This window comes from Sphaeroforma arctica (genome assembly GCF_001186125.1).
Source record: "Sphaeroforma arctica JP610 unplaced genomic scaffold supercont1.7, whole genome shotgun sequence".
NCBI lineage: Eukaryota > Ichthyosporea > Ichthyophonida > Sphaeroforma > Sphaeroforma arctica.
Genome location: NW_014040551.1, coordinates 118405 through 134311, shown reverse-complemented (window position 1 = coordinate 134311; position 15907 = coordinate 118405). Strand labels below are relative to the sequence as shown.

The following is a 15907-nucleotide window of genomic DNA, read 5'->3' as shown; positions in this document are numbered from 1 at the left end:
ATATATGTCTATATATTATGTATATATATATATATATATATATATATGTGTGTGTGTGTGTGTGTGTGTGCGTGTGCGTGAATGCATATGTACACACATATATATATTCATATATATATATATATATATATATATGGATATATATATATATATATATATATATATATTTGGATATATATATATATATATATTTATATATATATATACATCCATATATATATATATATATATATATATATATATATATATGTGTGTGTGTGTGTGTGTGTGTGTGTGTGTTTATTTGTATAGTATACTGAGTTTTCGCTCGTACATCCACACAGACCAATGTAAATTTACGTACAGATTTTGGTTCTTACCTATACCTTCCCATATGCTGTGTATAATTTATAATATTCTATTTATTCATCAATTTATTTAAATCTCAAACATGCCCTACACTTTGCACCACTACCCGTCTCGTCTGGTGCAGTCATGCATGACGAGAAGTCTCCACACCCAGCCTTTTAGCAAAGTAGTGACTCTTTCATCCGAGTACACAGAGTATGTTCGATATGCACCACAGAATATGCATCTTCCTCGCATTGACTCGTGGGTTGAATGCAATGAAATCCCACCATTGTAGTACCAGGCCTTAGCTCATTGAATCGTTTGTATTGCAACAGGGTAATAAAAAATCTCGAAAGGATTTGCGAAAGGCGGCCAAGACAGAGAAGAAGGAGAATGCACGACTTCATCACATTCGTAATAAGACTGCCCATGGACAGCAAGTCATGGAGACAGCCAAGCGCGTCGCCGTAGAAAAAGAGAGGGAAAAGGTAGGTCACGAAAAAAAAATTATGTTGCCACTCATAAACCGCCCCGATGAAGCTACAACGTACGATTATGTTGTAAATCTCAGTAGTATATACCGATTTCACATAGGGATAATATTATCTATTTCAAATTGGGTAGTATGTTGGCCTAGATATACCTTTCCATTACTTGAATCCGACTGTGAATTTGCGTCCTAATGAGTTTGTGGTCGAATCCGCGTTTTAATCTCGATCGAATGTTCTTGAGCAGCAAGCAACGGAATTCGAAGAACTAGACAAAAAGCTTAAAACGGAGAAAAAGGCTGCAGAACTGAAGAGGAAACCCAGAGTTACTTGGGACCTGCCCGCGGACACAGAATCGCCGAAAAAGAAGCGGAAATTACAGTTGAGGTATATCCTCTCATGGGTTTTTTTATAGTATTGCTGTGAATTTAATTAACGAATCGCCGTGCAGAATTTTTTTGTACGTTGTTTCTAATTGTGTATTTCAATTCAATAGCACAACGCACACTGAAATCGAGGACGAGGACAAGAATGATGAAGACGTACAAATGATGAAGGACATGGCGAAAAACCTTGGTTTTACACATGGCGGATCATTGCCCAAGGGCTTTGCAGAGGATGGCCTAGATTGTATGTTTTGTATAAAAATTATAAACAGAAAATCTCACTTTAAGCTTCCCGGTGCTCTCGCCCTATCACTTGTTACTTGTATGAAAAGCTACTCGCACGTCCGCTCGAAGCACGTTCTTCTGCCGGCATGAAGGTTTGGGGCGTTTGTAAATTTGCGAACCAGGCTTTGAATGACTAAGTTGTCGATATGTCTTATTACACACTAGGGCTTATGAATGGTGGTGGTTCGGATGAGGACGAGAAGGGTGCTGACTACAACAACGATCTGGATGACGACATCAGCAAGCGCGAAGATGATGCAGATAGCCAGGATAAAGGGGGCGACAGCGACGCAGTAGATGCTAATGAAGCATCCCAGGCGAATGCGCAAAGTGGTAGGCAGCACTACAATGGACCGATGCCTTATGGCGTGTCTATGTCTGCTCTTTTCTTGTCTTGATTTTTGTCGAATGCGGGATTTGTGCCTGTATTACTACTTGATACCATCATATAGAACAAGATTCTGTCTGTGCCTAGCACTTCACAATCCAGCGACTAGTCGTGCTATGACCGAAAGCTCGACTGGAATATGATCTATTCATTTCGTCGATCGATGATAGAGTATGGTATTATATACTGGTATCCGACGGGATGGAATATAGAGGCGATGTGTTGTATAAAGCATGATCATCTAGTGTGATTAACAAGTCTACCCCTTGATTATTTTCTACAATCCAATACATATATACAGCGAAGAAGCTACAGAACATCACTGTTGCGAAGAATGATCCAAATTCAAACTTTTTTCAAATGTTGAGCGATTCGAAACTTGTAACTCTTTCTGGGGAGGGTGTAGACGAAAGAAAGTCGACGAAGAGGAAAGAGGACGTCTTAAATTCAGAAGTGTGTGTCAAAATTTACGAATAACCGTATGCTTTCAAGTGTCGATTTGTACACTTCTTTAGACTATTTGCCACGTATCGCGTGTTGGTGATGATTTCATTCCATATTGCCCTATCACATCAGGATGAGGATGACAGAATAATCCGGGAAATGGAGAAGAAACTGGGTATCAAAAATAAAGAAGGCAGCAAACTACCGACGAAATTTAAGGAAGAAGGTCTATCGTATATACTATACGGGTCTGATGAAGACGAATACCTGGACGATGTTAGTGAAGAGGAGAGCGCGGCTAGTGAAGGTGAGTTGAATATTTTGACCGCTTATCATGGCCTATGTGCAGTATGAGCAAAATGATGTGTATGCACCTATAGATGAGATGACCTAGTCATCGGCAAGCGATTTTTACCAATTCCGACGAGGTGGCTCATGTGATTACAAATTACGCTCATACGACCCTAAGCTCATACGACAACAACCCACATTCAAACACCTAGATAAGCCAAGACAATATTCCTATTTTTTTGGTCATATGCTTGATTTCTTCTACATAGCTGAGAATGAAGAGCAATTCGGGGACGATGATGACGTGGAGGAAATAGTTGAAGATCCCTCAGCCCAGGTGAATGACAATAAGTCATCAGAGGAGAACTCTGGTTCTGACGCCTCAGAAGATGAGAAAGAAGATGTCTCGGAAGCTGACAATGCAGACGAAACCTCAACGGCGATTCCTGAAGCTGTGGCAGGTAAAAACGTGCTACATATAGTTGACGAGGTTGCTCATGTTTATTCGTTTTTTGGATATCTATATCCATTTCAGGCGGCGCAAGGAGAGATTTTGTGATTTAGCTTTTTAATCTTGCTCGTTTAACACTTTGCAAATGCAGAGTCAGCGCCGTCAAAGTATGTCCCGCCGCATTTGAGGAAAAAGCAAAGCAACGAGAAACTAATCCAACTGCAACGGAAAGTGAAAGGTATTAAAATATTGATACATTGTTTAAAAATTATTTAAACCCGAACAATGACATTATGCAAATCGGAAATACATTCTCAGTCGGGTTCTCTGTCCATCGGATCGGTAGTCACACTTGGTACTTGCAAATTTTTGAAAATATAGCGTGTGCTGAGTCGTGAGCTTCGTCTCCTCCCATCATCCAGGACAACTTAATCGACTGAACGACACTACTTTTACGACAACTGTGAATGAAATTGAGAAGCTATATTCGGTCTCTGCTCGAAGGTAAGAGTGCCCGCCATTTATTTTGCTATACATATGGAGCGGAAGGACTTGTTCCTATCCTAGAGTTTGATCGAGGACATTGCTAATGAGTCTGTTGATCACATGCAGGGATATGCACGACACAATCACAGAACTGATGTTGGAAGCTCTGAGATTTGAAAGTCGTCACTCTGATCGCCTGATGGTTACGTACGGTTCCTTCGTTGCTGCTGTCCATGGTATGTGACTTAACATGTTGATGCGTGCCTATCTTACTCAAACCTCTCTGTATATGGCGATATGTCATTTTATGGCATGACTGCTAAGCTGCAGTTTAAACAGGGTATCTGCACTGATCATATCGCCGATCCGGCGCTTCGATCCGGGTTGTACGGCAACCGCGCGTTAAGTCAATTCTAACCTTTTCGTTTCCCTGGCGTGCTCTCCCTTTCATCTTCTGCAGGTGTTGTTGGCATCGAATTTGGAGCTTGCTTCATTGCCGCGCTCGTCGAGAAGTTTGAAACTTGCTATGTACAAGTGAAAGACAGTGATCCGTCCGAGCAGTCGACCAAAGAGCCCGCTAATTTAATGTCCATGCTGGCGTATCTGTATCTCTTCAAGGTACGCTGCAGCTTCAAATTTACTTTCTGCTCTCTAATCTGAGCTCTAATGGATATTATTTGCGAGGCTTTCGTGCAGTGGTTTGTGTTCTTTTTGTGATTAATGAGATGTGCATGCTCTTCTGCCCCAAATGTATCTCTTCCGCATTTGGCAAGTTCGTTCTGTACAATCTGCATCTGCTCGAGGTATAATATGGTTGTGACTGGTTTATTCGTACCACAACAAGGCATGCTCGCATATGAGTGGGTGCGCAAGCTATGCGTGAATCCCTGTGGTATTCAAGGGCCACTACATTTGGGATTTCCCCTTAAAAGTTTTGTAAAAGTTTTGTCTTTTTCTCTTTAGAGTGATCTTGCGTGATTTCGCTGCGTGCTTATAAGTTACTCCGTGGGTGCTTTGTAGTTTCTCTCTGTCACTGTACATTGCGTTGAATTTCATGCCCATACCCCTTCATTTTTGGTCATTGTTTTACAAAAAAACCATATACTGAATTCAGATTGATTGTATGATTGTGTTGTCCTTCGCAGGTGGTATCCCATCGCATAGTCTTTGACTACTTATCAATTTTCATTGAGAGCTTTAGCGAATTAGATGTGGAGCTGGTGTTGCACTTCCTGAAAATTGTGGGCCGCAATCTCCGAGAGGACGATCCAGGACTGTTGAAAGAGCTGATTCTCAATGTACATGAGAAGGCGAGACGCAGAAACGCTGATGGCGACGCGGCAGAGCGCAAAGGCACGCGTGTGCAGTTTATGGTTGAAATGATCAATGATCTGAAGAACAACCGCATGCGTGGCGTTGTGAATGACGAGGTCGCGCACTTGATCACCACGTTGAAGGGTAATTTGCGAGACATCGGCAAGACTAGGTAAGAAGTGCTCTGATTCTCCAGTTGTCTTCATTCCGGGTATCAGTTTTAAAGTGAAGGTTTGTTTCTTGTTGGCGTCTCAGATATATGACCTTCCAATGTACACACCAGGGATAACACTAGTAGCGCTGGTGGACGCAACATGTTGACAGTAGGTCGTGACGATCTGCTAAATGCCCATGAAAAGGGACGGTGGTGGCTCGTGGGAACTGCCTGGACTGGCAAAGGTAATGTGAATTTTTTTCTGTGTACGTGTATATTATACAGGGTATGGGAGTGTACTCCTAGGGAGAGGTCTTGTTATATTAGGAAATAAGTGACATAGCTTTTCTCAATAGCTTGGAGTGGAGGCTATACCCCGGTGTATAAGAATAAGGAGTGGCCCCCTCCCGCCTATACACACACACCCGTACCTCTACGAGTAGACCTATAGGAAGTCAGGGGAGGCAAGGCTACTTTCACGGGGGCAGGATGTAGTATTTTATTCCATCAGAGGGGTAGTAATTTTTTGGTGGGGATTCATCAGGGCACTATAGGTGATATAGCTTACAATACTCAATCAAGACTATGCCTCCACTAGGTATATTAGTGGAACCCTCGTTAAACACTGTAGTACTTAATTAATTCTCATGCACCATAACATGCATGCTAACCCTCGGCTATAGACTAGTACCTTATAAAATTTAGAAAAAATCTTGGCGAAAATGTTTTCTGGGTAATTAGTTGCCCTGCTTATCATTTTAGTCGCTCTCGCGGATGTGTTGGGATTGTTCCAGCTGTATGATTATATTCGACATTATAGCCCAAATGCTTGCGGGCATTCCGGTCGGATACTTCATCTGATGTGCATATCAGCACACAATGCGCATAAACCGATTGCCATGCATCTCTTAGATTTTCAACCAGAAAACTTAATACGTGTTCCTACAAAGCATACCATCTGTTGCGATTACACGTCTTTTTTCTGCCACGGGTATAGGGGAAGCTCCTGCACGCGAGTCTACACTACTCCAATCAAGCGGAACGATGGATGGATCAAGTGTGGAGACCACGAAACTGCTAGAGCTAGCACGTGCACAACGGATGAATACTGATGTCCGACGTAGTATTTTCTGTGTTGTGATGGGGAGTGTAGACTACCTGGATGCATTCGAGAAGCTACTCAGGCTGGGACTGAAGGACAAACAGGTGAGTCAGTACACCAACCCTAGCCCTAGACATATTGCTATTCGAATTTAGCTCCTGGAGCTTGTCGCTTCGGTGCTTATATTATATATTAAATCTATCTGCGAATACACACATGGCCTGCTATACATGTATATTGAAGTAGAAGTATCTGTGTATTATCGTTGAATATGTTTTGATGTATTCTTCAGTGAGATGGCCTACTGACACTCGTGTCCTGTATCGCTGCTTTGCAGGAACGAGAGATCGTGAAGGTCATCATCGAATGCTGCATGCAAGAGAAGGTGTACAACCCATACTACGCCTACCTTTCCTCGAAGTTCTGTCACTTCAACTACAATTATAAGTTCACATTCCAATATAGTTTCTGGGATCGCTTCAAGGATATGGAAACTTTGAGCCCAAGGTATGGTTTTATCCACTGTATATGTGAGTTGCAGGCTAAGAGTGTTAGTGATGTTTACGGACTGACGGTTCAAATTTTAAACAGTGTATATTCATTGATGTTTCGTCTCTGTCTGATTTTAATCACAACCTTAACTCTTTACACATGAAGGGCTATGCTCAACTTGGCGAGGCTTCTGGTGCATTTATTCAATAATCACGCGTTATCGTTGGCTATACTGAAAGTGGTATCGTTCACAAATCTCGACATCTACTCGGTCAACTTTTTCCGGACGGTGTTCACGAAGCTACTACTTGAGAACGATGAAGCTGCAAGTAAGTTCGTGTCTCCTTCTCGAGCGTTTATGAGTGAAGTTTTTTATGGGGCGGTGAATGGAGCTCTTGCGTTGGAATGATCTACCAAAATTCACTGTTTTTCGATCCATCGACTGCTTGCCTTTGCGATTCTGAGAACACTCTTACACTCAAATTTAGCTTGGATCGTATTCGTCGGCGGACATATAACTGATGCATTAATTCTCCCACTGCAGTCCGAGTTCTTTTCAAGCGGCTCTCGGGTATCGCTGGTATCGAACATCTAAAGGAGGGCATCAATGTATTTCTCTCGCACTTTGTACTCAAGGTATGTTCAAAGGAACGATGATTGCTGATTTCTGTATGCTCGTATCTCGATGTTTCTTCAACTTTTGCCGAATATATGGAATTATATAAATCAGTACATATTAAAGTTGTAACTCATTCCCTGCATAACATATATACGCCAGGCCACGAAGGATCCAGAGAAACGTACAACCCTGAAGAAGAGGATTGCCTTGGTCAAAACAACCATGCGCGAAACTACAATAGGGTAGTTGCTGACACTAGTCCGACATAATCTGGAGAATCTAATAAAGATACGAATGAGCGCACACTAACAGTCAGTTGTACGCTAACCAACTGTATCCTCTACGATTCGGGATAAATAGGGTAGCTAAAATTCGCTCTAGTCTCATAAAAACTGCGATGGAAGTTTTTTTTTTGGCACGGATTTGCTTTTTTTTTTAGATACAAAACACGGCGATGTTTGTATGTACATTCAAAAAATCTCTTAACCGTCCAAACAGTATCTCGATCTATTGGTGGACAGTTTCAGATGCATTGCTATTCTAACACCGTTCAGCCGAAGCGGTGATCAGTCTTGCCTGCCTGCCTATTATTCAACAGTGTATACAAAAGGATCTGAATTGTTCTACTATATCAGAAAATCTTATAAATATATATATATATATATTGTGTGCGTTGTTTACTGCCTTGCTGTTGGCATCCAATAATCATTCCGAGAGGACGAGTTATTCCTCAGTGGAAAAAGAAAACTCCGTATAGCTGTAGAACAAAATGTACAGGTGTGTGTAGAAGCAGCGTGCTGAATACGTACTTTTAAAACGCTCAAGTGGTTGCTAGAAAATGTACCGTAGGAAAACATTCCTTTATTTGGAACGCAATCGACCACACCTAGCCTTGCATGCCAGCATCAGTGTTTTAATCACTTACTCGGGCTCCCATTGCAGATGCGACTGTACACATACTACCACACAGATGTTTCTAGTCTTCGTTTAACCAGCGCTTAGCGGATATGCAGTGGTTCGAAAGGCAGCATATATCATTCAGTACTAAAGGAGTGCCGAGCATCCCGTCCGCCTATAGTGGCTATGTTTTAACCAACTGAGGTGGCCTACCATACACTGACCGCATTCCATCTGAGCGTGAAGTTGTCACACTTGACGATAAATGCATGATCACTCTCCAAATAAATATCTACAACGAATACTGATGCACTCCAAACTTCACCCACTACCTGCTTAATGTGCACTCTATTGTAGCATAGCAATCACGGTTTACAGGTGTGTCCGCGTGATTGTAAATCTATATAAATCTCAATTGATATCACCGGAACTCTCCCACGCAAATCTTTATGCGCGAACTGGCCCTCATCGATAACTTCGGATTAAACTTAGCCCACACAAACACACATCCAAAGATGCGAGGTATCGCGAATTTCATCGATGCCATACTAGAATGCGATTTCTTAACTTGTCGCAATAGCTCACAGAATAGTGTACAGTGCCCCTTCTCCTCGCAGCAATACAGCACAATTCCGGAAACTTGAATATAAATACTTAATATCCCGGCAATCAAAAACTTCCTTGCACGTTTCCGAGCCCTTCCTCAACTCCTGATGGTGATTCGCTATTTCCTCCTACACATTCTCAGTACTCATAATCTACAGATGCAAAACATCAAGTTTCCCTACTCCTTACCTAATTTTGAAACCCACACATACCGAATGCGATCGCAACATTACAGAAGATCCAAACAAGCAGACAACCTCCTCTATTCTGCACTACAACCTCTGACGATATTTGGGCCACCAAACCCTAAAACAACTTACTCCTCATCTCAATAAGCCTTATGATAAGTGAGCTGAAAAGCACACAGCAATATTTCCTCAAAGCTTTTCACCATGTCGATACTCTCACTCGCTTCGTTAAAACCCAGAATACACATTATTAATGACACCCAAAACACGCAATTATGACAGGAACAAAAAATGTACACACATACACAGCCAAAAAGTGCTCTAATCGACGACCATTGACGGAAAGTCTTTATTCACCTTCTAGATTTATATACACCGTTCCGAGGGTTTAGACTCTGGATGGGTACAACATCTGCAAATAAACAAAAAATGCGCAGTGTTAATTATGAAAGCGTATCAAGTCATAGGACTACAACCCCTAATCATTGCAAGCTGTGTAGGCCATATATCACATACGAGGTAGACACGAATCTAGTATTAATAGAACATTATATGCGTACTCCGTTAAGCCTCGCAACAATTGAGATATAGTGCGCACAAGTACAATCATATTGTTGTTCACTATCAGTATACATAATTGAATGATTGCCAATTCAAATTCAAGAGTGCGTTCCGGTACTTCGTGTACCAGAGTTCCACTAGTCTATGATATGCCATATATAAATACCAGACTATATACGTCAAAAGCACCGTGCAGGGCGAGACGAAGATCCCCGACAATCAGATATACAACCTCTACCAAACCACATATATGATAATAAACCCTAACAAACCGCATATACATACCACACCCTAACAAACTGCATATACATACCACACGACACGAGGCGGACATGGTCTGAGGGGGAAGAGGGTTGGTGAACTTAGCGCGTACAGTGCCGATGTTTCCGTGGGATCGGGTGACCTTGCCCCAGATAACACGGTAGCGTGTGTCCTGTCCGGTGGAACGGTTCTTCGTGTGGCTCTTGGCTTTGTACACGTAGGCGATCTTCTTGCCGAAGTAGAACTCGGCGCTCTCCTTGGTGTTCACACCTTTAGGTTTTGTATGCGAAGATACATGGGGGTTGAATACCAGTGAATACTAATTCTATAAACGAATAACGTTTATCCGAGCCAGTTCAATTGATGCAGTTAGTCTAAATCATATTAGCCTCAGTGAAATAGTGTGTCAAGATTGAAAGTATCCACGACATGTAGGTGAATATTCGCATATACATTGCATGTTCTGAGCGGCTATACTATCGACAATAGTGTGAATCATCCAGTACAAATACAATACAACTGTTCACATTGAAGAATTGTCCAGAACACACAACATATTGGTTGCACATTTTTACAACTCATTAGCCCACAGTTTCAATTAAAACATGAAAAACATACCCTCAATTTTGATGAGCGAAGTGTGGGTCTTCTGCATGCGCTGTCCACGCTTGAAGCCCATAATCTTCGCCTTGGCGTATAATCTGATGTAGCGCAATAACAAATCAGAAAGTCGGTAGTGAGTAACTAAAGCAATATGCCAGCGTACCGAATAATGCAGTTATCTTACAAGCTGATGCGCTTATGAACTAAATCTGGTATACAGTGAGCAACTAGACCAGCATCGAGCATAGGTCATTTTCATGGCGGAAGTCTATAACTATGTATAGCGGTCAAATCATAGACGTGCGTTTCTGTCTCCATCCAACTATTCTGCTTGAGACCAGAAAGGCTCCATTTTGAAACGCTTTTCAACTCGATCAATAAATATGTGAGATGTGTGTAGTTGGTGTTGATGTAGTAGGTGTTGATGTGGTCATGGCGCTCATCCCCCATGTAGAGCTACTTGTAGTGAGTTTCCGTTTGTCGGTTTCCACAACTATACAATAGCTCATGCACTCCCATTGCTGTATCCTCCGATCTCTATATTTGTTGATGAATATCCTATTTTGATTGCCTATTTTGCTATACATGGTTGTTTCGCTTCCATATTCCCTTCTCGGGGGACTTCTTTGGGTAATGTAGGCATCTCATAATCCTTCGGATCTTTCATTTTGTTTGTTTGCTGATATCATGTTGATTCGTTGTGCAAAGTGCCTATTTTTCACTAACTTAGCCCGCATGCGTCCCATGAGTATGTGCGTTTGTGATAAATATGCATATACGCACACACAGCATAGTCTGGTATGATCTCAAAATGTCTATTAACTACGGATGTATGCACGTATGACGTACCTGCAAGGTTCCGGCATGATTCACACAAAGATACTACTGCAAAATAGCACGGTGTATCTACTAATGGTGAGAAAGAACGTTCAATTGCGTATCTGTCGCAGTTTTACATTATTAATCCACGGCCCAGCACGAGGGCCATGTGGCTCCTCAGTGACAGTATATTCAGGTCTCAAATTTTTGGAAAGTTTTGTTAGAATTTATTCAAAACCCCGACACCAAAAAAAACATGGTTTTGTGTGCTCTGGTAAGAGGTTTACGTTTAGAATTGCGATAATTTACAACATTGATCATGTGTTGTTTATTGATTCGGTATACTCAATTGTGATCCGAATTCACAGTTCGAGTCTGAATATATTTACAACATTATTCGATGTTTTTATCGCATACTGATTTCTAACAAAGATAAACCACTATACTATTGTTGTTTGTGTTATGTTTCTGTTATAAAATAAACCATACGATCGTCCCAAGTTAGGATAAAGTATTAGGCCTCTAAAAGGCACCCTATCAGCAGTGCCTATGCAGTCTTTTCCAAAGCAAGCAGAATAGCCATTTTCATAAAACCGATATGGATGCCAAATTCGCATTTCCGAAACACCTCGTACAAATGAACAGTTGAACACCAAAAGTAGATATATATTGTCGTTTTGCAGTATAAGTTATATAGCTATATAGGTTCGAGAGTGAGCATCTCGTATTACCGACACAACAACTCCCCTTCGACGTTCGTTCTATTAGGTTAGTATGTATTTCGCAACCTTGTCTCTTCGTATGTGGCCCACCTAAAGTTGTATGATTCACGGTAGTGGACCGTACAACTGCGTCATTATTCCAGCTCACATTTGTATCATCTGTGCGACGTGAATACCACTATAGTGTAACTACATGTACAGGCATACTAGACATTTCTGTTATTTTTAGTTCGCAAACACTCGTCGAATAGACTACAAGGGGAAATAGCGACGCCGTGTATATGTATATGTATATATATATATATATATATACGCGCGCGTGTGTGTGAGTGTGTGTGTGTGTTTAGTGGTCCGCTTGCGTACATATATGTTGGTTGAGATCGTCTTCTTCCAAAATTCGCATACAAGTTGGTTCACCCGAACCTAAGTGGAAAAGCCAGCACACTGATCGGTTGTATATTGTTCTCACTTCTAGTATAAAACTAGTGGACGCTTTCATACGTGTATGCTATAAAACCTCGATTTGCGGTAACCTACGCATAAATATCACACTCTTCTCCAGCTTGTCTCACGTTTCAACCGTTTGTTAAAACGTGAACATATATATATCGAAGTGTGAATGCGTACAAGCATCAAAAAAAATATAAATAGTATGAAAGTATATAAATAGATTTAACACATCGGTGTTTGTTGTTTATGGGGGTTTTCATACATATTGATGAAATCGAATTCGCAAACTACCTTCGCGAGACCGTACAATCAAGTGCACATTCTAGTAATATCTATAAGCTAAGGCACATTACTATTCGCCTTTCTTCAATTAAGCCTTTGCTACCTTTTCTGTGCCACAGTTCCACCATGGCCGCACCAGCGAAGATTGGGCGCCAGTTCGACTTCAGCAAACTTCTCAAAGCGGTACGTGGTTCCACTGAATTTAAATTTAGTTCACGGTACTTTGTTTCTGCTTGTGTATGTAAGGTTACTTGTTTCTTTCGTCAGACGAGTGTAGGAGGGGTCAAATAGTGTAGCATGTTGTTGCTGCCTCGTCTCTGAGAAGGGAATATTATTGCAGATGGAAGAAAAGCTGCAGGATTGCTTCGGCATATGTACATCATAAGCTTTATGGATTGAGTTCTAGGTAATCGACATGACGCCTCTTCTGCTCGCTAGTTATACTATGAGTCTCATCAATTACCTTTGTCTGTATAGATGAACATTAATCATCGCCGAATCTTTTTTCAGTTGGGACCTTCGTGGCTATTTATATTATGTATTGCAGTATTCGCCTGTGTCTTCACGTATTAACACTAACATCCATCTAATCTTCTTTCAGTTGGGTCCCGAGTTGAAGGATGGAGTCGGCCGTCTAGCCGGTCAGCACGCTTCTGCCAAGGAGAACCTGAGCAAATTGACTGCACAGCCGCCAAAGATTGACTGGGCCTTCTACAGAAGCAATGTCTCGTAAGTCTGAGGCTTATGTCTGTATGTGGTTATCACACGATCACTTGCCGGCACGTCTATTTATTGTTAATGTTTCTGTTTTGTATACAAACTGCGATAGATACGTAGAAATGCGCGTATAGCGACCACAATCCGACCCTGCAAGTCTGAGATATGATTAGATTCCACTGGTTTTATACCAGTCTGCCTTTGTACGACACCACGGGCGTATGCAGATACAGACGACTTCATAGTGAGGCATCCCATCGTTTGTACACTATGGGGTCTTGAAGTGTTTATATATATATACATTCATACCGTATTGTTTTACGGTGATTTACTTTTGTAGGTCTTAATCATGTATATTGTTAATGTCAACCTCATTCGAAAGATTTTTTTTTCATCGAGCTTTTCTTCCCTACAAATAACGGAACTGGCTGTAGACCTCTCATTTAAATTTTAGTGAAGTATACTTGTCTACGTAGGTGGGAGCGTAGCTTATTGCAGCATAGGCTAATAAATTTGGAAGCCAGTCTGGGATTCGGTTCTTTCAAGAATCTTCTATGTCAGTCATATTGTATGTATGTGTATATTTATTTTGACGTGTAGTTTCGTTCACATCAGGGCCTAGTCCTTACTACTTTTCTCTTCATAATTTTTGTCACGTCGCACACCGTTAAACGGATTGTCTCTGCACCACATCCAAACTAATAGAGAAACTTATACAAGCAAGATGTGATTTGGGTGCGTAGTTTGATGGTCTTATGTTTACCATGGGTAGCTGACATCCCCAAAGGCATTTGCCGCACTTCGAAATCATACTTCTACGCAAGTCGGTATATCAATCGATTCAACATTTATGTAACTATTTCCTTCTCCCCGCCTGCCATATTTTTTTTTCCTGATCGAGCGTTGCTAATATTTTATTTCCCTCTTTACGTTGCAGAACTCCCGGTCTTGTCGATGCTGCTGAGAAGGCTTACAACTCATTTAAGTACCCCAAGCCCGAAGACACCAAATCCGAAGCCCACAAGGTTCGCAGAACCGACATGGTATGTACTGGGATGGCCTTGTGAAATATGTGGGCATATGCTCTGCGCTTGGTAGTGATGGGGTTTATGCTATCGCAATCTCGAGATTTTCTGGAAGGCAGATGGTGTCTGTTATTCTGGATTTACGGTTACTCGAGTCTCGCCCGTATTTATTTCTATATTTCTTCAAATACCCTGATCTAAGTTATTTATTTTGTGCTTTCCTTCTTTAGGCCAAGAAAGCTGAAGCTGCCGCCATCAATGCCGACAAGCGCCTGAAAGATCTTGGTAAGAATTTCTTGGCATCTGTCGAGTATTTGTTCATTTTTATTTTATTTTTAAATTCGACGCCGTGTTTTATACAACAACTTGATTTATCTATGATATTAGTACAGAGGCTTTAGTAAATTTTGTGTGCTTGGCGACATGCATCTGAAATACTCTTATTGTTCTGCGCTTTAGAACGGCAATTGGCCGCCCTTAAGGCTGAGAAGGATCTTGCTTCTGTTACCGTTGCCGAGGCGCTAGCTGCCAACCCCAAGTGGGCCAAGGAGATCGAGGAGGACCTTAGAAACGAGAAGTGGGTCCCATAGGAAAATATCTACACGGATCACCATCCAGTACAGTAAAGTTTCCTCCCCGTTCCACATCGTGTATCACTTGCCAAAAGTATATACCACCAAATTGCATCTTGGTGTTGATTTGGCGGTGTTGAATTCGACAATGACAGAAATAAAGCATGAATGATTCGCGATCGGAGGAAAAAAATTGGGAGAGTCTAGACAAATTCAGAGTTTCGTGGCCTCGCTTGAGTATATAAATTGTTTCTAAGGACAAATTATTAAATGTGCTCATTTAGGTATTTTGAGGTACATACGGGATGTATTTCTCCACATCTCTATTGACTATATGACTGTGCTCTTGATCACTATATCTATTTATTTATATTTACATATCATATATACATGTATTATGCATATATTCAATTATACGAATGTGCTGATGTCTGATTGCATGTATGTATGTGATTATCTGTATTTATCTAAATACATTTTAATATTTGTAAACATACATATATTTATACGTATGCATGCAGAATTTACTTCTTTACCCCTATCTTTATATTTATATGCACATTTAAATATCTGTATCTGTCTATATATATCTTTATCTTTCGTATATGTATTCATGTGTGTATGTATATGTTTATGTTTATGTCTATATATGTATGTGTGTGTGTATGTATATAAGTAAACATATGTATATATATATCTGTATATATACTTTTATATATATATATATGTGTGTGTGTGTATGTATGTATGCATATATGTATGGATGTATGTATTTATGTTTATATAAATGTATATATGATCTGTAACTGCTATCAAGACTCTCAGTTTTTAAGACCTCACCCTCTCCGAATGTATGTATTTATGTTTATATAAATGTATAAATGAATTTATCTGTGTATTTATTTTTATGTATGTATCTATGTAAATATATATGCATTTATTTATTCATTTATTTATTTAGTTGCAAATACATT

The 15907-nt window shown here is 40.7% G+C and overlaps 3 protein-coding genes across 3 annotated transcripts; 2 read left to right on the top strand and 1 right to left on the bottom strand.

Moving 5' to 3' along the window:
• Positions 1 to 430: 430 nt before the first annotated feature.
• Positions 431 to 7536, top strand: SARC_00259 (hypothetical protein; the record flags this gene model as incomplete). Its single annotated transcript, XM_014306055.1, has 19 exons — positions 431 to 514; positions 666 to 818; positions 1066 to 1205; positions 1315 to 1448; positions 1655 to 1822; positions 2179 to 2330; positions 2454 to 2628; positions 2882 to 3073; positions 3215 to 3301; positions 3486 to 3567; positions 3676 to 3785; positions 4010 to 4167; positions 4695 to 5035; positions 5147 to 5262; positions 6015 to 6223; positions 6457 to 6626; positions 6777 to 6940; positions 7156 to 7247; positions 7390 to 7536. 19 exons carry the CDS (start codon positions 431 to 433, stop codon positions 7474 to 7476), a joined length of 2814 nt encoding a protein of 937 aa, XP_014161530.1. The 3' UTR covers positions 7477 to 7536.
• Positions 7537 to 9238: 1702 nt separating this feature from the next.
• SARC_00258 (60S ribosomal protein L35a) lies at positions 9239 to 11279 on the bottom strand. The gene is made up of 4 exons (XM_014306054.1): positions 11196 to 11279; positions 10362 to 10444; positions 9796 to 10013; positions 9239 to 9333 (listed from the first exon to the last, which is right to left on the bottom strand). The coding sequence occupies exons 1-4, from the start codon at positions 11210 to 11212 to the stop codon at positions 9310 to 9312; spliced, it is 342 nt and encodes a 113-aa protein (XP_014161529.1). The 5' UTR covers positions 11213 to 11279; the 3' UTR covers positions 9239 to 9309.
• Positions 11280 to 11815: 536 nt separating this feature from the next.
• Positions 11816 to 15220, top strand: SARC_00257 (hypothetical protein). Its single transcript, XM_014306053.1, has 6 exons — positions 11816 to 11933; positions 12739 to 12802; positions 13221 to 13348; positions 14274 to 14379; positions 14592 to 14646; positions 14821 to 15220. The coding sequence occupies exons 2-6, from the start codon at positions 12746 to 12748 to the stop codon at positions 14949 to 14951; spliced, it is 477 nt and encodes a 158-aa protein (XP_014161528.1). The 5' UTR covers positions 11816 to 11933; positions 12739 to 12745; the 3' UTR covers positions 14952 to 15220.
• Positions 15221 to 15907: the final 687 nt, after the last annotated feature.

Coding starts and splice junctions, on each gene's coding strand:
- SARC_00258 (XM_014306054.1), bottom strand. Junction 10,014..10,361: donor TTCGCTCATCAAAATTGAGG/GTATGTTTTTCA, acceptor CAAAACCTAAAG/GTGTGAACACCAAGGAGAGC. Junction 9,334..9,795: donor TGTCCGCCTCGTGTCGTGTG/GTATGTATATGC, acceptor GTTTATTTGCAG/ATGTTGTACCCATCCAGAGT.
- SARC_00257 (XM_014306053.1), top strand. CDS start 12,746: ATGGCCGCACCAGCGAAGATTGGGCGCCAGTTCGACTTCAGCAAACTT. Junction 12,803..13,220: donor TCAGCAAACTTCTCAAAGCG/GTACGTGGTTCC, acceptor ATCTTCTTTCAG/TTGGGTCCCGAGTTGAAGGA. Junction 13,349..14,273: donor TTCTACAGAAGCAATGTCTC/GTAAGTCTGAGG, acceptor TTTACGTTGCAG/AACTCCCGGTCTTGTCGATG.